The sequence below is a fragment of the Haliotis asinina genome, chromosome 13 (assembly GCF_037392515.1).
Source record: "Haliotis asinina isolate JCU_RB_2024 chromosome 13, JCU_Hal_asi_v2, whole genome shotgun sequence".
NCBI lineage: Eukaryota > Metazoa > Mollusca > Gastropoda > Lepetellida > Haliotidae > Haliotis > Haliotis asinina.
In genome coordinates, this window is record NC_090292.1 from 12,455,026 (window position 1) to 12,481,542 (window position 26,517).

Sequence of the window (26,517 nt, forward strand, 5' to 3'; positions counted from 1 at the left end):
ATCCGTATAAGGTTAAGGGCCGACTTTGTTTCCTGTTTGGACAAACTGCGTTTCTTATGCGTGTGAGTATATGTTAGTGATTAAGGGTCTAAGTAGGACATTTGTTGGCTAGCATCAAACAACTGAGGCTGATTTCATCCGAATACATCAGAATTTGTAACTCTCTCTTTATCCCAGTACTGAAGAGGTCACGGGCCTATATAGCACAAAGTCAGATAACAATAATGACATACAGTCATCGTGTTTGCTAACGCTGTTTTCTATGAGCAAACGACTGATAGATATGCATGCCAAGTTTGCGAATAAATGTGTGTTATTGGAGTCCATTAACAAATTAAATTTAAACTGGCTCTGAAGCAACAACATAAGTCTGGACTCGCACAAGCAGGAACACATACACACGTATGCAGGTCAGCATACGTGCGAATAATTCTTAACTATCTCTCCATTTCAACTCGTCTCACTTGTCGGCTGTAACCTATTCGACTCTTTCCGTTCAATTCCTTACATTTGCTCTTCACGTAACAGTGTGGGCGTAGCTCAAGCTGTTTGTTGCCGGGCAGTCATTCAGAAAGTGCGGGGTTCGCGTCTAACGGATTCCCACGAGACTAGCTGCCTGTCTTACTGTCACGTGACCTACGACAGAGGCCGTTTACGTGAGAATTTTTTGTGCTATATTTTAAAAATGCTCCAAATAGTGTTAAGCATAACGGAGTTATGTCCCTTTATCTTGGCAGTATTGCTCGCTCACGCGTTCCGTGAAGATGCCAAATTAAAAGAAACTGTCACATAGCATTTATCGGTCCATGATAACAATGTAGATATGTACTGTATGTACGTCAGAAACAATCTCGCATCGAGGGGGTTTAACGTAACCTTTGTACTCGATTGTGACACTGCGGAGGCTACGTTCACTGCTCAAGGGAAGCAACTCCTATATCCACATATGATATGATGTTGAACAAGGGTATATGTAGGTACTGAAATTTGTTTCATGAAAAAGTATCTGAACGAAAAATATAAATCACAATGCTGAAAGTGCTGTCGGAATGATATGGCCATTGTGTTTACTCTTGTTCAACCGAGCTTCACCTCCAAGAAATTGCCTAACATGTGCAGCGATGTTTACGTGTGACATCACTGTCGACGGCCGATTTCTTTCAAAATGGCGGCCTCGCTGACATGGGTACCACAGGATTTTGAGAGCACTCTTTCCTTGATTTAGGGATGTTTTGTACATAAATGTGAGATGTAAGTAATCATAATTATTCTGACTATCTGTGTATTGTTATATGTGTTTATCGTTTACATTGTAAATGACGGAAGAAGCCAGAAATGCCGATAATTACCGATGTCGTTCTGCGTGATTTTGCGTCAGTCACGCTGCACTGACACAACAGTTTTTTATGAATTATCAAATGATTGCTTCGTATCTATTTTTAATTTGCTATTTCCTGCTACGATACTCTTCCCCTGAATATACTAAGCGTATTGAGCCATTGTAAGCAATGATTAGACGGCTGGATGTCTGAAAATTTCCGAAAATGCTACGTGGTGTAAAATCGGATTTTTTCTTTGTTTTCATTTCAAACAAGCGCAGTCTTTCGAGCACAGCGTTCGTTTTCATGCCCAATATCTTTCGTTTCCTTTTATCCAGACCCTTGGTATTGGTGACAACTTACAAGGCCCATTTGTAATTTGATTCTAAGATATATGGGGAATTCAATGATGCATTTGTCGCAGCTGACAATGGAATATACATGATGAAATAGTAAATTTTCGGACAACTATGGCAAGAGAAGCGTATGAGAGAAGATAACCACGTGGGTGGGGAGAGGGAGGGGAATGGTATTTCACAGGCAGAAATGTCCTCTTATCTAGGCTTGCCTCTTTGAAGGATAGAATTACATCCATGGGCCTAGCCCTCCGTACAGCCTTGGAGCATGCGACAGTGATGCCTACGTTCAATAACACTTATGTAACAAGTAACGGTTTCAAATGTGGTATACTACATTAAGTGTGACAATATTTATGTAAATATTATTCAAACAAACAGAAACACTCAAAGATTAAAATCGCTTACCCTGAATCCACGTACGATCTATGGTATGTAAACACTACTCAGTATCCAAAATGGCGGAAATTTTAAACGTTATTTTCGAAAACATCCCAGCCGATTCTAGGTTCATCGGCAAAGTTTCAGAATTATCATTGGTGATTTCATGAAAAACTGATGTCGGTGATCAATAATATGCTATTTAGAAATTCAGAACTCCGACTAATTATCCGATTTTTACAGTTCAAAACACATATCAAATGACGCTGTGAATTTCGGATTTGTGCAAAATGTAGGACAAGTAAATAGATCTAATCAAGAGTCAATTTCATTATTCTCAATGAGTACATTCTGAATTAATACATATGATTTACTAATCTAGAGAAAACAATACACAAAATACTCACTGTTATGGCGATGAGCCCCTTTTAAAAGTGAGGAACAGAGACAGAACCCTGTACGCCTGGCAGCCGCGCGAGAAGTGTGATGTCAGCGAGCGGGAAAGTACTCGCACGAGCAATGACGTCACTTGAGTAAGTCATGTGCGATGCGTCTCAATTTGGATCTTGTGAGGTAAAAGATAGAAGGAAACATGTTTCATAACTTCACTGAAATGAGTGAAGTCAAGAGCACAACAATAAGTGTATAATATAATAATAAATTGTATGAAACAAATATAAAGTAAATGCTATGAATAAACTTCATTATATACTGAAGAGATAGATCTATTTATATGGTAATTTTTAAAAAAAATATGCTTCATGCACATGCTTCGACCCTTTTAAATATGATATTCCATCAAGTAAGCTCTGGGATGAGGAGAGTAAGATGTAACCATTTTCGAACGGGTCAGTGCTGGCAAGACGTGAACAGAACGTCCTCACAACGTTATACGAACGTTGCAGCTTGGTCTGAAATACACGCTGTTACGACGTCCTGGTTACGCAAAGTGTAACGTTGTGATAACGTCTGTAAATGACATTCTCATAACCTTCAAACGTGAAGTTATAAGTTTTCCTCAGTTGAACGCATTTAACAAAGCAAACAAAACAAATTTATTGAAAAATTGTTCTAGATTCAATATCGTCCTGATAACTACTTAGATGGTCAACTGCAAATGCAAACATCTTCTAATAGGTCAAGTAAACAAATTATATAAAACGAACGTCCTGACAACGTTACGAGTACGTTACACCAAAGTATGAAAAATACGTTGCAAGGACGTAGCGAGAACGTAATGTGTAACGTTGTGGCAAGGTTGTGATGTGACGTTATCCTAGGACGTTCTTATAACGTCCTTGTTACGTCATTTCCCGACGTAACCAAACCCTGACGTAAACATAACGTTGTGGGAACGTCGCGTGTTAGCTGTGGTGTCTGTAAGAACGAGTGTGACTGAATCTACATTAACACGTGCTGAACATTCCAAACTGTATTTCTGAGAGAAAGAAATACCAAAAAAATGTGTTCCTCCCTCGTCACTGTTTTTTATCAAAAAGTTAAATAAAAGGTCCTTCCGCCCTCGTCACTTTTGAAAAAGATGTGCCCCAAAAAAAACAGTTATTATTTTTTATGCAGCCTTAGATCATTACCATGGTGTAGCCAAACAGGATCCTCAAAATCAATATTACACATACCGTATTTCCTCTAATAAATGCTGGCTCTCTAAAAAATCCCGGATCTCGGGATCTCTAATAAGCACTGTTCACGATATAAGCGCATCGGTTCTTCAATAGGCAACGGATCCCTAGGTAATTAAGCGCCGGGTCTGGAAGCTCGTTCACCAAAAAATAAAAGCGCCCAAGCGCTTATCAGAGGAAATACGGTATATCTTATTCCAGTTTCCACTGGAAAAAAACACTATTCTATATCGTACGTACCATCAGATCGGTGTCTTGGGCCGTTGACGCCCCTGTGTATTCTCCGACCACATATATAGTTTCTCCGGATTGTAACACTTGTCCTGCCCAAGGATTTTGTATCAGTTTGTAGGACAGTGCCGATTTTCTTTGCGAAGGCATGCATTTTCCTTGAGATCCTTGAGAAACATTTCCCAGATGTGTCGCAGTTGGGTTGGCATGAAGCTGAATGAGGTGACGGTTGATTTTGAGACATTGTGACGTCATGACTGCACTAGTTAGTGACGTCATGAGAACAAATGACGTAGGCGTAGTACTGTTGTAGGGAGACATTGTTTGTGATATAGATTTCACAATTATTTGTTTTTCAATGTAAGTCCTATTTACCTGTCTATGTAGTATTAACACCCTGGATGCCGAGTTCTTTTCAGGCGCACATTCTCACTGTGCGACTTGTAGTAACAACTTGAAGCATGCGACTTGAAGTAGCAATAATAATGATCGTAACGACTTTGTTGTTTGTGTTCCTGTGAGTCGCATACAACTCGTATCTCGCGAGATTCTCACGTATGACTCGGCAACATGGATTCGTCGAGTGGTGAAGAAACGCTAGTCGTGGTAATGTCAGTGTTCATGTCGCATTCGTTAACCCCCTGGATGCCGAGTTTTTTTTAGGCGCACATTTTCGTAAGGTTTGAAAAGTGAACGTTGTGCGAGATTTGCGCTCGCGTGGAACTGGATCTGCGTACGGCTATAAAATTGCACAGAAATGTAGAATATTTAATCTCCTATCCGTTGGTATGAATATAACTGCGACTACCTCAGGGGTTTGAGAAATAGATACTGCTAAAAGTTGTCCGAACCTTTTATGTGTGTTGAAAAACAGTAAATTTCTCAGTTTTTTATCGTGCACCAATAAAAGCACTCTGCTACGATTTTTTTTAAATTTGGCATCTTTACGGAAAGTGTGAGCAAAGAAAATACAGCTTGATTTCTGAACGACATAAGTGTATATGAAATGGATGTATGTGCTAATGCATAACGTCCTACTCACAAAATCAAAAATGACCTGCAATAAATGTCAAAAATCGATTTTCTGCTATGACGCCAAACGTCGATAGAGAGGTCATGCACGTATAAAGATAAGGGGGCATAACTCCGCTATGGTTTACATTAGGTCAATGTAACTCCGATCACATGGAGAGAATTTGCTGTGGATACCGACAGTATATTTTCGTTATGTTTTGTTCACAGTGAACCAAACTATTCCAATACAAATTTCCCCAATGTGAGAGGATACCTTTTGGTAGTTTCACAATTTGTAAGAAAAGATGCCAGTGTACTACATCAAAAAGCAGATAATAGCGATTTGGATGTCCCTATCCGATACATATTTTAGTTCTTAGATTCCCATATTCTCCTGTTTGTGTAGATGTATTTTTATTAATTTTGCATAATTATTAACGGAGTAACAGACACATTTTCAAATGTAATGAAATAACTGAAAATAATGCGACATTTTAGTTGTTTTGTGCATTTTGTGACGTCGGAAAAAGACTACTCTGGTTGCTGATTAGTATATATCTAACCTAATTTCCACTCAATGTGTAAAAGATCTCGGCTTCTGTGTCAGAATTCAACACTTTTTAGCCAAAATATAAAATGAATGGTGTTATCACTGAAATAGTGTCCTGAATATATCAACAATTACACGATTTTACCACATGTCTTATTGTGAGCAACACGTGCACCTGCCTGGCATCAATTTAGCGTAAATGAAAATTCCACAACAGCTGAATATTCATTGAGTATTCATTTAGGAGATAGACTTTTCTTCTCATGATTATGAAATCGATTCCCTTCATAAGTATGCAATGAAAGGTACAAAGAGACTGCTTTTTCAGTAAAGAAGTATTAGAAAGTGGACGTAAGGCTTGTCCAAATTAAGACATAACCTGATTTATATATTTTAAACAATTTTCGTATAAATATTGTTTGAGATAGACATTCTGCCATCAGATATATTTTAATCGAATATGAATTCACTTTATTATCGAAAAAAAAATGATAATGAATCATGAAACGTTTTCACAAACTCGCACCTGGTCAATTATATTCATAATTGTTTTGTCTATAAAAACGACACCAACCAGTACAATGAACAAGACAATTAATTTAAATAGTAGTATGTGTGCCCCTACATTTCATAAAATGTATTAATCATTTTCATTAATGTTATCAGTTTTACTGATAAGTTGGAATTAAATCGCTGTTTATTAATCTGTTCATATGAAACTGCAATATTTGTCTCAACGTATTGAATATTGTACATCACGGGACCTAAAGCACGTGTTGCTGTAATGGCTACGTGTGATCTTCCAACACTTGTGTAGAGGCTTAAAATGTGGTATAGCACACTTACTGTGTCAATTTCTCATGTAAATATTATTCAAACAATCAAAAGCTTTCAAAGAATAAAAACGCATACCTTATATCCACATATGATATGGTGTTGAACATGGATACATGTAGATACTGAAATCTGTTTCATGAAAAAATATCTGAACGATACGCAAAATATACATCACAATACTAAAAGTGCAAACGGAATGGCATTGTGTTTAATCTTGTTTGTTCAACCGACCTTCACCTCAAAGAAATTGCCTAATATGTGCAACAATGTTGACGTGTCACATCACTACCGATGACCGATTTCTTTCAAAATGGCGGCTTCGCTGACAAGGGATTTTGCGAGGACGTTTTACTGGATTCTGGGATCTTTTGTACATAAATGTGAGATGTAAGTAATCAGAATTATTCTAACTATCTGTGTATTGTTATATGTTTTTATCGTTTGCATTGTAAATAACAGAAGAAGCCAGAAATGCCGATAAGTACCGTTGTCGTTCTGCGTCAGTCATAGCGTGACGCTGCAGTAAAAGTTTGACAGTTTCTTATGAATTATCAAATTATTTCATTGTATCTAGTTTTAATTTGCTATTTTTTGCTACGATACTCGTCCCCTGAATATACAAAGCGTATTGAACCATTGTAAGCAATGATTAGACGGCTGGATGTTGGAAAATTTCCGAAAATGCTACGCAGTGTAAAATTGGAATTTTTACTTTGTTTGCGTTTGAAACAAGTGCTGTCTTTCGAGCACAGCGTTCGTTTTCATACCAACTATCTTTCCTTTCGTTTTACCTAGACAGTTGGTATTGGTGACAAAGACCATTTGTAATTTTATTCTAAGATGTGTGCGGAATTCAATGATGCATTTGTCGCAGCTGACTATGAAATATACGTGATGTTGTAGGCGTCTCAATACCGGCCTTCTCGAAACGTGATTTTGTAAACATGAACCAATATGGTGGAAAGCGCATTTTCGCGTTCGTGTAAGTGTATTTTCGAAAACATCCCAACCGATTCTGGGTTAATCGGCGACGTTTCAGAATTATCATTACTGGTCACTTGAAAACCTGATATCAGTGATCATTACTCTACTATTTTTGAAATTCAATACTCCCAGTAATTATCCGATTTTCACATTTCAAAACATACAGCAAATAACGCCTTGAATCGCGATTTTGTATAGTGTGAAAAATTTCGACATTTACGATGAAGCCTATTTTGAAAGGCAATTTTGAGCACTTAAGCTTGGTCTGAGATAATAGTAGATGCATGGTACCACGAAAAGGGAATTTTCCGCAGAATTCAAAACTGTGAAGTATATTTAGAATTTTAATTGACTTCAAAGTGAGGGGTGAAGAGGACGGACATATATGTCCCTGTGGCATCCAGGGCCCGCTTGCACAGAGCAATCTTAGTTACAATCAATCTTAGGCCCCTACAATCAAGTTTACAATCACCATACAATTGCTATAATCCACTTGCACAAACACGATCTTAAGACAGCATGAATTTAAGATCGCAATCTTAACTAAGATCGAACTCTTCAACGTTGGAGGTACAAATTTCTTAAACTCGACTCCTGTCTACAGTTGTCTTCAAGTGCGCATAGCATGCAGTGCAAATAAAACGTGGAACTGGTTACTACACGCAAATGACACCCCTTCCTTAATCGCACCTTGCAGATTTTTCATGAAAACAAAACAAAACCCCCCAAAACCCCAACCCACAAATCTTTGAAGGAAATGATAACGTTGAAGAAAGAAGCGATAACGTGGAAGGTAACATGTATAATCACTCGTACCTCAGGGGTTATTCTCTAACTTTTCTACATTCTAATTTTTTTATGAACTAGACGTGATACTGCTACCACAGAAGTATCATGTTTTATGCAAGTAATGAAATGCAAACAAATACGTTAACACATTGGGTCTTGAGTTATCGACATAATAATCATGAAATTAAAAGATAGCACATAAATAAAATTTACTTATGACATAACGCCTAAATGTACCATGATTTGTCAGTGGCTGTCAAACTATGTTCGGCATCTTGTAGGTGTTATTTGGAGTAAAATCCCAAATATATCCCACAAGCATTAGATTTGTAAAGATATGAAAGTGTGACATGACTCTGGGAGTGTTGTGGAAAATTCATGACAGGGAAATATGAAAACGTTATTATTTCGTGTGTGTTGTATGTGTTGTTGAATGCTCATCCACAGTATATTAATTACTTTATGATATTTTGTTGGTAATTATTTTTTCGTTTTGTTAAAAAAACGTTTTATGCAAATTTCACATACCCCAGCATGTGTATTTTTCCCGTTTGAAGAATACTTATTTAAAATGTATAGTTTACAACTCATGTCTCTCGTCAGATTCAATTTTCACAACTAGAAAAAAACATAATTCTGCACGTTATCCAACTGTAGATTATTTCAATGATAAACTAAGACAAAATCATTAACCAAAAAGAAACACGTGGAGATCTGTTCTGTCACAACAAAACATGCATTGTATTTAGGCATTGAAGATTTTACGGCAACGGCATAATATGCAAAGGGAAACTACTCCCATCTTGCGTAAAAACTAAGATTAGCTGCCCTTGAGTTATTGAAAAGGTCATGGCCACTGCTAATCGCATGCAGACACCTTTCGTTACTATCCTTTCCTTGTTTATCAACAGGGCATGGTGTTCATACTTTTTCCAATGCTGAATCGGGTGAGAATTGTACTCTATGATATAGACTCGATATTTCTGTTGTTCACTACCGCTAATAACGATATTTCTGACGTTAAATCGATGTTGCATTCTCCGTGTCGCTGAAGTGTCGAGGCGAATCATACAGTTTTATGCAATGTGAAAGCAATCCCCAAACGTAAAGCTAATTATTTGCGTGAAATTGACACCAACGTGGACGCCATTTTGCTACTGACTACAATGATCTTAGCCTACAATTGCTTTGTGCAAGTGGATGGCGATTGTAGCCGAAGCCTAAGATCGCGATCTTGAGGATTTACAAAAATTGTAGCTCTAAGACCGTTTTGTGCAAGTGGGCCCAGGGAGTTAACAAACAATCTTTGGTGTTGTTTTCGCGGGTCTTGGTTTAGCTGCTTTTAGCGAGGCCCTTTTATGGCAATAAGTGCAATTTTGGCACAGTGACGTAAATTATTACCACCAGCGTTTTGTGTTAGCAACTCAAGATTGTAACTGCATATTTTGCTGTGCCCAGATCCAGTCCCGTGCCAATTGTGTTCGGAAACTTGACATGCTAATTAGTTGTAGGATAAATAAATTTCATGAATTTCATTTTCGTAAAATCCAATTCGGATTTTGTGAATTTGTGATAAATCTTCTCGCCTACAAGCAGATAATTTCACTATAATTTTCCGTTGCATATTTATCGACTTACAGTCATTTATCAATATATGTACAGTGCCGTGAACTCCTTTAACAGGGCGGCTTATGGAATTGCTCATTGTGAAACTATATGGATCTACGTACGTCACTTAAGCTGAGAAATGTTATATCATTAGCTAAATAGTGGTCGGAAAAGTGAACGGACATGTGTCCAGAGCAAAGATAATTGCCTGTCAAATTTGACATCGATTCATCCTAAACTCACTTTATGAGTGAGTGTCCGAATGTAACGGGCACGAGTCTGTACATCTCATTTGAAAAGACGGAAGCAAGGCTAGTTCCTTCCTAGGGGAGGTAACTCTAACCAGTAACGTGTCCACGTTGATCTGGAACACAATTACACATCGACAAACCACTGCCAACTTGTCTTTTCCATTGGAAATATATCGAAACGACGTTGAAGGTATGTATCTCAGGAACGTAAATTTGTTGTGTTCATTGTCTAGATGATCCCGATCGAGTAAACTAAGCTGTCATTTCTGCGTGTATTCTAAGTCAAGCAGATTACATTTAGTCACCTATTTTCGTGAGGTATACTTTTCGAACCAGTATTCGTACTTTGGTCATAAATATACTGTACAGGATCCTTTTTCACAAAGTTCTCATGAGCTTTAAATTTCGTAACCTTTCTCGTAACATTGGCATCATCATCATCATCATCATCATCATCATCACTAAGTATTGAAGTTCAACTGTAGCATAAATTCATCTTCATTATGTAAGTAACATATCAAGTTTTTAACTACTTTTATGGTAAACCCTCCCTGCGTGTGATTGTGATGTCACATGGCACAGTTATGACATCATTGGGGCGAGGTCAAAGCATCACCTGTCAGTTCACCTGATGAAGGGGTCTGAAATGACCCCAAAACATTATGTGTAAAAGAGTTAAAAGAAGATCTATCCATAAAAGATCTTGATCATGTACAGTGGAAGCTGTAAAAACTGGCATTTCTCCAACACCGTCATAAAATCTCGGTCCCATTTGTGACTTGTACTTTTATTATCAGCTCTTCAGTCCAGCACATTGTCTAAACTGGATTATTTATTCACTCCCAGTGAGTGCCGGTTTAAACAGCTTCCACGGTATAGCAGCTGCATAATGACGTTAAAAGACATCAAATACAAAATGCCTCTCAGGCCTGTGTCTGAAATACTCATAATTTTTTAAACATCCCTAATTATATATCCATAAACCACCATCATCAAACATCGCCATCGTCATCGTCATCGTCATCTTGGACCCTCTGCAGCTCAGAAGCTGTGCTTCCATCTCCTGACTATGTGACCCCATCACTATATGTCTCGACAGGCCGACATTATTGAAGCACATAGTAAGGTTCAGATTATTGAGAGGTGTTATTTACAAGAAGAGAGGTAACGACACCCTGCAATACATGAAACAATACCATGAGATAAATAGAGGATACTAAACGACCTTCCGTCTAATACCATTTGTATTAAACAAGTTAATGATTTGATATCAAACAAGCGAAAGCAAGTTTGATTCTAAATCTTTCACAAATATAATACAAATAGCTTCATATTCTGTATATTTCTCTCCAAATTGATCGAGAGTGTGGATACACAGCCTACAATGTGAAGACACTTGGCTTTCCACGAGTCGAGCAAGGTCTGGTACCACTGCGACAGCGACATAAGCATTGTCATGTCAAAACTGTGAATCATTGTGACATCATATTTCTTGTGTTTTTACACTTGTGTAATATTCCCTTAAAAATATTACACTGCAGTATCGTCCATGGGTGAGTAATAATATCCTAAAAACATGGCACATGTTACACATACAAGTACACATGCATATTCACATAGACATGTCTTTGTCGATGAGGCATAAAGTCATTGTCTGGATTACATAAATTATTCATCAAGGCTGACCTCATCTCATACAAGAGGTATACAATGGACATGGGTTATTGGTATGAATTAATTTACATATTCTAAAACAAGAATTAATTACCACTTTGCAACCACCTTGATTGCCTGAAATGAAAACTGACTTGTCCCGGGTATCAGGCAATGGGATTTTTGAACCCATGCAAGTGCAAGATGGATGAAAAGTGCACAGTTTAAACAGACAACCATCTTGACAAGACACTGACTTACTGACTGGTTTGACCTTTAACTAAGCAGAGCTAAATATTGTGATCTGTTCTAATCTTTCTGTGTGAATATTTAGTGAGTGAATGCCTAATCTTAATTAATGTGTTATGATAATTGTTTGTAAAAGTTAGAACAAAGAGGAGACAATAACTCAAGCATGGATTCCGCTAAACCCCTTTACCTTTTTAGACTGGACTGAAAGCATAGTAAGGAGAAGTTGAAAATTATTGTCCCAACAACTTTAAAATACTTAAGCATAACAACATCTCAATTGGATAAAACTAGCGGCCACAAAATTTCTGAGTCCCGTGCTGGGATTCTGAAGTCAAAGGCCTTGTCCACATGACCAAAGAGGGAAACCCAGTCAGCAAGCTGACAAGGCAAGGATGTCATCTGTGGGATGACTCCACGCCTTGCTATACCAACAAACTGTTCAGAACTGGTGTCTGCCACACCTGTGTGCTTGCAGTAGGAGGCTATAAAGTTGACTGGGTCAGGCCGTTCACTTAGTTCATTGGATTGTGGGTATTAATCAGGCAACATTCCTCATAGTCGCAGTCACAGACAGTAAATCTTCACAGCAGTTTTCAGTGCCATGTCTGAACTGTTGTGGAGTTTAGTTCGAAACAACTTGAAAAATTAGGACACCTCTGTTGGAACTAACAATTATTTTACTGTGTGTTGACAGCTTGCTGAGTGTGGAACTACTGTCAACAGTTGCTGATGTTGTGCCATGGACAGATTCAAACTACGATGTCGTCGTTGCCGCTGTGTCGTCCTGGTCAGCGATGATGTCATCAATACCCATGGCCAACCAGTGACAGGTTTAAGATGTTGTCATACATCATGAATCATTTTCCTTAAGTTGCAGACAATCTTTGACCCATTTCTGTATTTGTTGTTCTGAAGACATTTAGGCTTTGCATTAAAACTATTCTCACAAATGCACCCAGTACTTGTGCACACTGGTTTTAACTTGTCAAGTGAATATACTAGGCAATAGGTACAAGTGCACATAAAATTATTGGTATTTTACCATCAAAATATGCCCAGTACTGGTAATTTCAATGCTGGTGGTTCAGTGTACCGGTAAAAATCATATGCAGTTATTTGGCTATTAGGCTAGTTTCGGTGATCATGCGCTAAAAATGTGCTGAGCAATAAAGTCATATAATTTTTTCTCGTCACCATGCGAAAAATGGTAATGGAAATTCATCTGATCTATATTTAGAAGTCACCAAAGTAACCTTGACATGCCAATGTTCCATAATTGTGATTGGCTGAGAAAGCGATTCGCAACCACTCGTGTCCTCTCTGTGTGGCAGAATGATATGAGTGGTGACAGCTGGTTTTCAAAGTATATTTGAAATGGCATGTCGGAAGCAGACGACAATGTCATCTCTTTTGTAGGGGTCAACATAAGGCAAATGAAAGTGGGGAAGCAACTGGCGACATTAGAAATGATATTTAGGAGTCATCTTTGTGTGAATTCCAGAGTTGTAGACAGTGTGCTTCACCTGGAGTCATGGTCCATATTACTTGGGCACATACTGTTCATTTAATTTTGGGCTTAAATATATAAAATAACTCTTAATCCATAACATGTATCTGAATTTGGATGCCACAAATGAAATCAGGGGTATCCAATTACCCTATGCGCCAAATTTTGTTTAAATACTCCCCAAAACAGCAAAGTTATGGAAAAATTAAGATATTTTCGACGAAAAAAGTGGTCCGCGTTTTTCCAGTAATTATGAACATACTTGATCCAAACCTGGACCCAGAATTTTGACACTTTAATTGCCACTAAAATATTTATTTATGGTCCAGTTTTCTTAAGGAAAATTGATCTAAAATCAGTAGAATGTGAGCTATCAGACAATGTTATGTATTCAGTTATCTGTAATATGAATAAGTCATGTGGTATAGCTATTAGAATGATGGCAAGGGAGAAAGGGATGCAAAAATGTTTTGCAAAATATCTGAAGTAGCTTGTAAACTGAATTGATTTACTTGTGGGCGCATTAATTTACAAAATTCAGCTTTGAAAGACTATTGTGACAGCGATAGTCATTTGAAGCTGGTTGGTTTTAGGGTGTTTTTTGGGGGGGAGGGTGGTTCTTTTCACATTCATGTAATTCCTCTCAATCTGTTCTCAGAGGCTTCATGTTCAAGTACTTCTACCTCATCAGTTTGGTTCGTCTCCATGGAGAATGAAGAGTTGTCATGGATACAAGAAGCTATCAGTCAGGTGAATACAATTTTCAGTTATTTCTTACAGCAAATGAGTAAGATTATAACACCATTTTAGCTAGAATGTATTGTGTATTTCATGGAGCATTGTATAATTGACAACCTTATTACAATGTAGATGACCTTGTTCATTGCCTCATAGTTCCTAGGACCTCAGTCCTGCCCCACACTGACACACATGTGATACATGTGTTCTTATTTTAGACGACCCAGGAAGGTCCCGGGGTAGAATAAGCCTTCAGCAACCCATGCTTGCCATAGAAGGCGACAATGCTTGTCGTAAGAGGCGACTAACGGGATTGAGTGGTCAGGCTCACTGACTTGGTTGACACATGTCATCAGTTTCCAATTGCACAGATTGATGCTCATTTTGTTGATCACTGGATGTCTGGTCCAGACTCAATTATTTACAGACCGCCACCATGTAGCTGAAATATTTTGCTGAGTGCGGTGTAAAACTACACTCACTCACTCACTCACTTAGACAAGTGAATTTTTCAAACATGCTTCCGTTCACCCTGCTCAAAATGGGTACCCAGTGGGATAAGTCGTGTGACTATAACCTTCTAGCACCGCACAGACAGCTTGGATTATCTGAGTAATAATATGCTGTGCAGGTTTTTACAACTAACACATATTGTCTGGAGTATTCAGTGGTTTAAAAATACACTCATTCAGGGGTTAAAAAATCCCATCTCCTTGTGCCCAGGACAAGTCCATTTTCATTTTGGCCAATGAAACAATGGTATCTTATTTGTCTGTGTGCTACTAGATAATTTCCACTTATGGTTTCAAACTGTAAATAAACTTTGATTTCATTTAATATATGCAGAAAATGTAGCTAGTAAGTTTCACAATGATAATAAAGAACTGTTAACATTCTCAGTCCCGTAAACATCAACATTAAATACCATGCTGACTTATTCTTTCATTATTATCATTCATTGTGGTTATGTCATAACAATCAGGGCAAGTGGAAATTTAGTTAGGACAAGTTGCTTTCTTAACTTTGAACCCCTGTCATTACTTATTAGTGTTTATTATTGGTGGTTTTAAATGCTTTGCACAAAGAATGCTTAATTTGTGTCAGTTTCATAGAAAATGCAGCTATCATATTTTTCTGACTTTGTTTCAGGCCATGTGGATAAAAGGCAAGCTAAATTGCCCAAAATGTACCAGCAGACTTGGATCATTTGATTTTGTGAAATCAGCACACTGCCCATGTGGTCAACAGACCCTGCCAGGAGTTTATATACTTCGAGACCGAGTGGATAAAATGTTGCTGAAACAGGCATCACAACAGCAAGATTTCAACACCAGATTTGCAAGATCAGAAAATCCTCTCTTCAAAGAAGATGCAACATCAGACAGTCCTCTCATCAAAGAAGCTTCAGTCAATCAACAACTGACGTCTAGTCAGGAGTGTACCAAGGGTAATAGAGTGTCTGGTGAAACACAAAGGCACTCTGAAGAACGGTTGAATGGATCAGATGACCCCCAAGGACAAGATGGTTGTTTTGGGACAGCTAGGGTTGTCTTGAGAGAACCTAGGACAGACCTGCAGCTGTGTGTTTCTGTTGCTGGTGTTGATCAGTGTATTGCTCCCAGTGCAGTGGAGATGGACCGTCTGTTTAATAATGATTTAAGGGTGAACTCTGAACAGGTGTGTCAGGCGTGTGTTGAGACTCAGCACAGATGGTCCAGGATTAAACCAGATGGTGCTTCAGAGAATGAAGTCAATGTCACCAAAACTCTTGTCCGGCATGTGTGTAACGATGGTAATCAAGTCTGCAACCGCAGAGATTCCGGTGATAGATGTCCTGGCATCAGTCAGAGGGCACTGTGTCAGGGAAAAAATGATGTACGTTGCTATGTGCAACCAAGGAGACTGAAAAAGGACCTGAAATCCAGGCGTAGAAGGAACTTGAGAACCAAGCAGCATGGAGAGCATTTTGATGATGAGGAGACTCTTGACACGGAGACTCTGAATAGGTTTAAACATCTGGAGCATGAGCAGGTAAGGTGTTCTGAGGAATTCATGTAACCATGGAAACATTCTCTAGAGGAATGTAATATATGCACATAGAACAAAAATGCTCATCTATTATTGATGAACACACCCAAGTAAACAATGCCTTTAGAATCTCAGTTTGTCATTTAGTCTAAAACTAGTCCTGAAGTAAAATTTAACTAATGGTTGTCCTTATTGCCCTTTAGAGGGCTAACCCATGATCCAGGTTAAAACTGATCTTCAACAACCCACACTTGTAGTAAAAGCTCAGGTTTAGTGGTTGTTGTTCAACACCACACTCGCAATATTACAGCTATACGACAGCAGGCAGTAAATAATTGCGTCTCGACCAGACAATCCAGTGATCGACAAAGTGAGCGTCGATATATATAGCCAAGTCAGTAGGCCTGACCCCAAATTTTGTTCATTGACTCTAACAAGCATGGGTTGCTGAAGACCAATTGTAACTCAGATCTTATGGTGTATACATCCAGGAATTGAATAGATGCATCTCTTAACTAAAAGTGCATGTATAACATTAACATTATGCCACAGAGACTAAAAGGGGACTTACTTATTTGTCAGATGATTCTTATGAAACATTGTTGACAGATTGGAAATAGTCGCCCCATCTTTGATTTGATCTCACTGTCGTAGGTCTCTATATGAACACTAATACAAAGTGGCCAACATCCTTGCATGGTGTAGATAGTGTGGTGGCCTAGTGGTTAAAGTGTTTACTCATTATGCCAAGCCCCAGGATCGATTCCCCACATGGGTAGAGTGTTTAAAGCTCTTTTCTGGTGTCCCTTGCCAATATATTACCGGGATGTTGCTATAAGCTATGTGAAATCCGACTCGCCAAGCTCTGTTAGTGTAGTGACTCAACTCCATATAGCAACTTATGGAAGCTCAGACAAGGTTGCATGTCATGTCAAATTAATCTTAAGTTTAGTTTGCTTATGGGTTTAATGGTATGTTGCTTTCAGGAACGTTTTCTTGTTTTCATTGGAGGTAGCATCCTGAGACCCTTTGTGAGGACAGCATGCTGTGTTGTATGTCACACATGCATGATGGAATACTAGGGGTGAAACAGTATACCATGGTATTAGTATAAATGCTGTGTTGTGTCTTCTGTTTGATATACCTGATGTGAAACAGTATACCATGGTATTAGTGTAAATGCTGTGTTGTGTCTTCTGTTTGATATACCTGATGTGAAACTGTATACCATGGTATTAGTGTAAATGCTGTGTTGTGTCTTCTGTTTGATATACCTGATGTGAAACAGTATACCATGGTATTAGTGTAAATGCTGTGTTGTGTCTTCTGTTTGATATACCTGATGTGAAACTGTATACCATGGTATTAGTGTAAATGCTGTGTTGTGTCTTCTGTTTGATATACCTGATGTGAAACAGTATACCATGGTATTAGTATAAATGCTGTGTTGTGTCTTCTGTTTGATATACCTGATGTGAAACTGTATACCATGGTATTAGTGTAAATGCTGTGTTGTGTCTTCTGTTTGATATACCTGATGTGAAACTGTATACCATGGTATTAGTATAAATGCTGTGTTGTGTCTTCTGTTTGATATACCTGATGTTTGATGTTTTTCATTCTTCTGCACTGTCATTTCTGTTGATTCATAAAACTGATAGTATTCAGACCTGTCAAGCCTTAAACTGGTCATTTGAGTGAGAATCCCACCTCAAAAGTGGATAGGCCGAGGCAGCAAAGCATCTAGGTATTGTGCGGGACTATTGGGGCATGTCAACCTAAGAAAATTTTTGAAAGTTTAATGCTCTTAGATGCTATTTCTAAGAACTTTTAAGGTAATTTTGCTTTGTTTTCACCTGTGAAAATGTTTTTTTCCAAATGTGTTACATTTGGATATTTCCGTTTTTACAGACGAGTCAATCTTAAAAGATGCAGCTTTTCCATGTATCAGGATTCAAACTTTAATATAACCATCAAATTTTATCAATATGTTAGAAATCTGATTTCTCCTTCATTAGCAATATCTAATCTATCTTGGGATTTTTTTATGACAATCAAAATGACCAGATACTTTTTATTTTATTTCTTTTTGTAACAAAGGATGTGCATTTTGTCATGTATTCCGGGTGCAGAAACCTTACATAAGGTGTCTGCTGTGCACGAAATTTCATTTAAGAAAATATTGTTTCTGGAGTAGTTGAAAAGAATAGACCTTTTTCCCATTCATGGCAGATGTTTGTGATTTTCAAGCTGAATTTTGAAGTGAAAAACAATCTTTTTCTCTTGTATATAAGAAAAATGTCTTTCCTGTAACAGTTCCATAAAGGTATGAAATAATCAGTGATCTCTCATCCTGTCAAAGTGGAACTCCGTATCATGCTCATTAACAACGTCTAGTTGAGAGTGATAAACATGTGGCGTTAAGTTCAAGACAAAACTTTGAAAGAAAATCAAGTAGAAAAGGTAAACATTTGCAAGTAGTTTGTATGGGTGTCTTTTAAGTAACATCAATTAACAAAAGAATCAAAAGATTTTCCAAAAATGGGTGTTTCTCTTTGCATTTGGAACCATAATTACAACACAAGGATGTTGTCTGAAATGTTACAGGGAATAGTCATTATTTTTTTCTGAATTTACTTTTGCAATTTGTCTCTCAAATAACAGTTTTATCTGTAACAGCTATTTTGTTATTAGAAAGACCATCAGTGTTACTTCAAAGAAAAATATCTTGATTAGTCACATATTCTTTTTATTTTAATGTCAATGTCATTAACAGCTTAATTGTGATAAAGATCTAAGGTGTTTTACACTTTCTCTTCTGAATGCAGCTATACTTATTTTTGTAAAAGGAGAGACAAGTTGCATAACTGCAAAGACAATTCAATACAAATCTGAAAATACCCAATATATCTAGAAGGTCTTTGTTCATCTAGATTTGCTATGTCCTTACATTAGGACCAATAAGTTTATATTTGAAGTAACAACTGATATTTTCCTTAACAATTTGTATGGTTCACACCTTTCAAAAATCCCTGTTATTTGAAGGACTTATGTTGTTACCGCAAAGACAGTTTTAATATAGATGATCTTTCATTGGTTTTCTTTCTTGATTTATTCAGATGTGCATTAGGATATGAGACAAAATTACCTTATGCTTAACACAGAAGTCTGTTCTTGAAACTTTGCATGCTTATATCCATTTTAAAGACTGTTATTAAAAAGACGTGTGTGACTGATCATACTGATTATGACACTGTAATAATCAGTCTGCAAAAACAATCAAAACGTTGAACATCCAGTTTCCTAAATAAAGTTCATTGGTGATAATCTGAAACAAAAACTCTGTGAAACATTCATTTTTGTATCTATTGCAGAACTTGCAAGGTGGGTATGACAATACAGTGATTTATTTTGTTGATTTATTTTTTACTGTGAGAGCTTGAGGCAGATGGTCAAAAGTTTTATACTTTATTAGTAGCAAGCCTGTTTAATATTTTGAGGCAGATGATCAAAACTTGGATTCTTTTGTTATTTGTAAACATGTTTGACACTTTGAGGATGGTGATCCAAACTTTGATACATGTTACTTGTAAACATGTTTGACAGTTTCATAAATTCATGACAAATACTGTCAAACATGAACAAGGACATTGAAAAGTACCAGCAGATTTCACTTTTTCATCTGACACAGTGTAGATCAGGTTTATTTCATAAACATGCAATCATAGAACTGAATTTTTATGTGTGCATAACAAAATAGCAGGTAAGGTAGAATTTGCAATGCAATATCTTTAGGTATCAATGTATTTTTAAGAAAAATATAAGTATTACTGTTGTTACAGGAAAGACATTGTAACTTTGACCTAATTAGTTTAATTAGTCTTCATGACAATACTGAACATAATTAAGCCTCAAATATTATTGATATGTGAACCTTAACGATGTAGTTTGCCATTTGTGAAAATAGTGATTGATTATTTTGTATTTGAATTATGTTGTCTTTGATTATTTTGTATTTGAATTATGTTGTCTTTTGTACACCAAATAGCTGCAACTTTTGAGAATGACTCAGATCTCTCTCACAAGTAGCTCATATGTTTCAATTTGGAAACAAGCACTGGTGCACACTGGGATGTGTAAACATGGAAAATGGTATTTACTTGTGGAATCTCTGATAACACATTGATATTTCATGGTTCACACAGCTTTAAAAGTCGTCCATACTAGGCAGCACCCATTCTCTTCCCACAGAGGTTACTCCTGTCGTATCTACCTGCGTTTGTGTGTTTGTTTGTGTGTTTGTTTCTGGTGTGACCTTGGAGGTTAATTAGCGGGATTTTCCGAGAGGCAATCTCACTGGATGAAGGTTAACATCTGACCAATCATTGACAGAGTTGTATATGCAGTGTCATTACAAGCGGACTAAGTTATAGTCTTTACTGCGGCAACTCATCTAATGTTTTTGTGCAATTTTATTACAACTGAGAGAGCTAATTAGAGACTTTTCATTGGTTAAAATATTACCATGGGAACACAAAATGTTGCCATAAGACCTCGACATTTGCACATGTGTTCGAGTCTGAAGGTAAATGTGTGAGAGGTGTCAGGTATGACTTTTGTTCATTTAAAATAACAAAAATTGTCATCTTTTCCGATGTCATTGAACACCGTAAGGATTTGCTCTTGTGGTCAATTTTCTGCATTCTGATCACATCTCATATTCCTAACCGAAACAGACCATTGTAACACAATGTGTAGTATACGATGGTAAGAGCATTCCATTTCACCATTATGAATTACCTCCCCTGAAACTTATGCTTGCCCTACAGGAATTTATTAATTATGTTTACTTTTCATAATGTGATTACCATTAGTATTCCCTAGAATTATTGTCATGCTAAATAACACAATAGTATTTGATATGTATACATTTCGCAAGTGAACCTTTTGAACCTTCTAGTTTCCTTGAGATGTTGTAAGACTGTCAAATTTGAAATCCCAACATTTAGAATCAATACTTCTATTTACACCTCACTGACTCTTGAGCATTTTGTGAATTCCAGAGTTCCTCTGATGACAGCATCATTGAGGAGACCATCCTGGAGGAACACGAATGTCCTGTGTGCCTAGATTTGTTCCTACATCCCCATGTCTGTGATCCCTGTGGTCATGTGTTCTGTGAGACGTGTCTACGACATCTGGCACAAGAATCGGACAACAGTACAGCTTTCCCATGCCCAATGTGTCGCATCCTCATCAAATCCTGCAGGCTGGACAGAGGTCAGATAATCCAACAAAGCACTCCCCTTCCCTGTTCATCAGTTGCCCTTTGCTTGCCTCTGGTTATGGGTTATCATCAAATTCTGCAGGCTGGACAGAGGTCAGATAATCCAACAAAGCACTCCCCTTCCCTGTTCATCAGTTGCCCTTTGCTTGCCTCTGGTTATGGGTTATCATCAAATTCTGCAGGCTGGACAGAGGTCAGATAATCCAACAAAGCACTCCCCTTCCCTGTTCATCAGTTGCCCTTTGCTTGCCTCTGGTTATGGGTTATCATCAAATCCTGCAGGCTGGACAGAGGTCAGATAATCCAACAAAGTACTCCCCTTCCCTGTTCATCAGTTGCCCTTTGCTTGCCTCTGGTTATGGGTTATCATCAAATTCTGCTGGCTGGACAGAGGTCAGATAATCCAACAAAGCACTCCCCTTCCCTGTTCATCAGTTGCCCTTTGCTTGCCTCTGGTTATGGGTTATCATCAAATCCTGCAGGCTGGACAGAGGTCAGATAATCCAACAAAGTACTCCCCTTCCCTGTTCATCAGTTGCCCTTTGCTTGCCTCTGGTTATGGGTTATCATCAAATTCTGCTGGCTGGACAGAGGTCAGATAATCCAACAAAGTACTCCCCTTCCCTGTTCATCAGTTGCCCTTTGCTTGCCTCTGGTTATGGGTTATCATCAAATTCTGCTGGCTGGACAGAGGTCAGATAATCCAAAAAAGCACTCCCCTTCCCTGTTCATCAGTTGCCCTTTGCTTGCCTCTGGTTTTGGGTTATCATCAAATCCTGCAGGCTGGACAGAGGTCAGATAATCCAACAAAGTACTCCCCTTCCCTGTTCATCAGTTGCCCTTTGCTTGCCTCTGGTTTTGGGTTATCATCAAATTCTGCAGGCTGGACCACAGAAGTCATGTATCTGATAATAATACCACATGCCCCAGTTTCTTGGTTGCATTTTCCTTGTTAGTGTCTGGATTGTGCTAATCAGTCTGACAACAGTAATACACTCCCAAGCCTCTATACTGCCTAGTGTGTGAAATTGCCTCTAGCCCTCAAGTCTCTGGCTAGGAAAAATACAGTTGGGCTTGTAAATCTATCAGTCACTGGACGATGAATTTTGATGGTGTCCTTTTGTAAATATATCTCTTACCCAGCTTGATAAGTTATAATTCTCTTTTGAATCACGTATGAGGATGGCCTGATGATGGCCTGATGAAAATGTTCATCTCATTAGAGGCTTAATGACTGTTTTTACATTCAAGAGACGGACAACTGAATTATTCTGTGGGCTTGTAACTTTCAGGCATTGCCAGTCTGACTGGGGATCAAACTTTGAAAACTTTCACAAACTGATACCACCCTCCCATGTTCTATGGTGTTTTTTCACTAGTCCCTGGTCTGGGTTTATCGTCAAGTTTTGCTGTCTCTACAAAGGTCAATCAGTCGGACAACAATACCAAATCCCTTTGTCCATTGAAAGAACTTCTCATGAAGTATTGGTGTCCGAATTTGGCCATTCAGTCTGAAAACATGTGTGAAGATCTGGGTAAGAATTGGTCTACATGTGACAAACAGGATGGTTAATATCAGAGATGAATCCAAAAATATAAATAAAAAAAATCTGTCAGTGTACGTATTTATCATTATACATCTTAGACAGTCATCTCCACATAATGTAACATAACCAAATTGTATGTTTATTTATTGTTTGTATATTGTATATAGTATATACTCTCTCTTGGCCAACTGTAAATGTAGAATAGGCCTGTGGACCTATTGATTGGTTGGTTGGTTGGTTGGTTGGATGGATGGTTGGTTGGATGGATGGTTGGTTGGTTGGTTGGTTGGTTGGTTGGTTGGTCAGTATGTGTTGGTTAGTCTCAACCTGGTTGACACGTCACTGTATCCTAATTGTGTAGGTTGATGCTCTTGCTGCTGATCACTGGGGATGGAGGGGTAGCTTAGTGGTTAAGGTTTTGGCTTGTTACGCTGAAGACTCGGGTTTGACTGACTTTCCTGTAGGCACAATGTTTGAAGCCCGTTTCTGGTGTACCCCACTCTGGTATTTCTGGACTATTGCTAAAAGCTATGTAAAACTAAATTCACTCTCTCACTGTAGATCGCTGGATCTTCTGGTTAAGACTTGATTATTCATAGACTGCTCCCATATTGCTTAGTGTAGTATTAAACAACGAACCAACCAAACTCTGACAACTGTACGACATGGCCCAGCCCTTTGGTAGCTTTTCTCATCAAATCTTCCAGCTAGGGTCCATGCAGCTATCAAAAGTACTTTAAGCCCCCTTGGCATTTGGTATGGTGATCTACCTTCACTTGCTTGTGATCTCCATCTGGGCCAGCCCTCTGTCATATTGTATTGGTTTCTTAAGTGTTACTTAGTTGTGACAAAATGCTAGTTTTAACATAATATCTGTGATACGCTAGTAGCTTTTGTAGCCAGATTTTTATCTTCAAAATGAAATCATCTTTAATGTAATATTTTTTGTCACAATATCGCCAAAATATTGCCAATGACATGCTATATATACTAAGTCACTTACTCTCATCAAGCCTTGATTTCTGGAACAACCTTTCTGAATACAGCACAGTATTATCTGTCTCCTGTGCTACCATACCTGATCCGCTGCATTGTTTTCACAGCAGTCAGTCGGTCAGACAACAGGACCACACATCCTAATCCATCTAGCATTTCTCAGGGCAGGGGAGGTAGCCTTGTGGTTAAATCATTTGCTTGTTACGCCTAAGGCCCTGATTCAATTCCCTATATTGATACAACGTGTGAAGCCCATTTCTGGTGTCCCCACCTTGATGTTGCTGAAATATTGCTAAAAGTGATGTGAAACCATACTCCAAACCCCCATTCCAGCATTTCTCTTCAAGGCCTACTTGCTTAAGAAGGCCATTCAACGTGACAACAGCACCAATATTGTATCACTCCAGTTTGAATTTTAAAGTGAAGACTGAAACAACAGTATTTCAAAATAACACCTTTGGAAACATTTAGAAACTGATAATGACCAACACTGAATAAGATACAGCCAGGCTTTCAGCTTTTTGAAAAACAACTTCATGTTTCTTAGTTGTATGGTATTACTTGACGTTGCATCGTTATAAATCAGTGAAGTTTCTTACAGGTTGAATACTCAGTAGTCTTTGCATGGAAAGCTGACATTCTTTCCTGTAAGTCCCAGTGATATGTTTTTACTGAACTTAGCACAGATGACTTGGACAGTATCAATCTTGGTTAATTGATGATGACGACGACGATGATGATGATGATGATGATGATGATGAAGATGACGATGATGATGAATATGATAATGACGATGATGATGACGACGATGACGATGATGATGATGACAATGATGATGATGATGATGATGATGATGATGATGTATTTATACAGAGCACAGATCATCTCGGCAAGCCTTGGATATTTGTTACTTTATCAACTCGTGTTGATATATTTGATATCAGTAGACACTTGGGTGAGATTATCTGTGTATTTTCAGATTTGACTGCCACGATAAAGCTGAGATATCCTGTCTCCTACAAGCACCGTCGGATGTCTGACAGCAAGTATCTGTCTCACCGCTACCCTCTCCCCCGATCTACAGGGTCCTCTTACCGCCACACCATCAATGAACAGATTGTCTATGCAGTGGGCGGCAATGAGAACATATACACCCTCATGTCCCGACTCTGGATGAAGTGCTTCACATTCCTGGGTGCTGTCATTCTGGTTTTATTGGTGTTATGTGTGTCTCTTGCTCTGTGATATTAAAGACTTTTATTTTCATCATGATGTGAGATGTTATACTTTCACTTTTCCCCTGCACATCATAGCTGGTCACTTGAGGCAACTGAATCATTGCTCACTGGACTGTCTGGTCCAGCTTATCGTGCAAGGAAATCTTAAGGTGATACTGGTCTTGGACATTTTGCTGGATGCCAGGAACAGTAGCTTTTGGTTCGGTGCTGACAACCTTGGTCCCTGTATCACAGTAAACCAGGACTGAAATTCACAAGGGCTGCCCAGCAACCAATACTTGTCTCTAACTCTTGTTATCCCATTTGCTATTTACACAGTTTTGGCATTTATATTTTTTTTGTTTTTCCATGGAACATTTTGGTGTTAGTCTAATGGTGGGGCGGGCTTCGTTTCCGAAGAAGAACTCAAAAACCATTCAATATTTTTCTGCAAAACTTGGTAGATATGCGTGGCAGACCCCAAAGTGGTGCCTTTTGGTATTTACAGGTTTTTGTGATTTATTATTTTCTGAGTTTCCATGGAAATGTGTCGGACTGTGCTTCGTTTACGGAGCAGAAATAAAAAATCGTTCAATATTTTTTTTTGCAAAACTTGTTAGATATACCAATCAGAAGCTGCAATGGTGCCTTTTGCTACTTACAGGTTTTTGTGATATCTTAGATTCACGGTTTCCATGGAAACGATTCAGACATTGTCTCAATAGTGAGAGGTGTGTTTCGTTTCAGGAGCAGTACTCAAAAACCTCTTAATATCTGTCAGTGTTACCAAGTAGATATGTGTGGCAGACCCCAAAGTGGTGCCTTTTGCTATTTACATGTTTCTCTGATTTATTATTTTCTCTGTTTCAATGGAAACATTTCAGACTTAGTCTCAAAATGGAGGGATGGGATTCGTTTCCGAAGAAGAAGTCAAAAACCGTTCAATATTTTTCTGCAAAACTTGGTAGATATATCAAGCAGAACCTAAAGTCTCTCACTCGTCCATCATACGTCTCATACTTGTCTCTCATGTATATCGTGTCTCTCATACATGTCTCTCAAACTTGTATCTCACATTATCTTTCCTATGTGTCTCTCATAGTTGTCTCATGTGTCTCACACATTTCTCTCATGTGTTTCTCATAGTTGTTTCTCTCTCACACTTAATTTTCATGCGTGTCTCTTACATCTTTCCTGTGTTTTTGCCATACGTTTCTCATACGTGTCTCTCGTGTCTCCCAACCGTATCTGTCATAAGTTTTTCTCATACTTGCCTCTCGTGGCTCTGATCTGAACTGTTGTTGATATTATCTGTCACTGGTTTGTCTGACC

At 38.2% G+C, this 26,517-nt stretch overlaps 1 protein-coding gene across 1 annotated transcript; it reads left to right on the forward strand.

Annotated features, from left to right (window-relative positions):
- The first annotated feature begins 10,035 nt into the window (after positions 1-10,035).
- LOC137259802 (E3 ubiquitin-protein ligase RNF180-like) lies at positions 10,036-25,234 on the forward strand. The gene is made up of 6 exons (XM_067797418.1): positions 10,036-10,150; positions 12,560-12,695; positions 14,031-14,122; positions 15,260-16,141; positions 21,202-21,418; positions 24,948-25,234. The coding sequence occupies exons 2-6, from the start codon at positions 12,605-12,607 to the stop codon at positions 25,211-25,213; spliced, it is 1,548 nt and encodes a 515-aa protein (XP_067653519.1). The 5' UTR covers positions 10,036-10,150; positions 12,560-12,604; the 3' UTR covers positions 25,214-25,234.
- Positions 25,235-26,517: the final 1,283 nt, after the last annotated feature.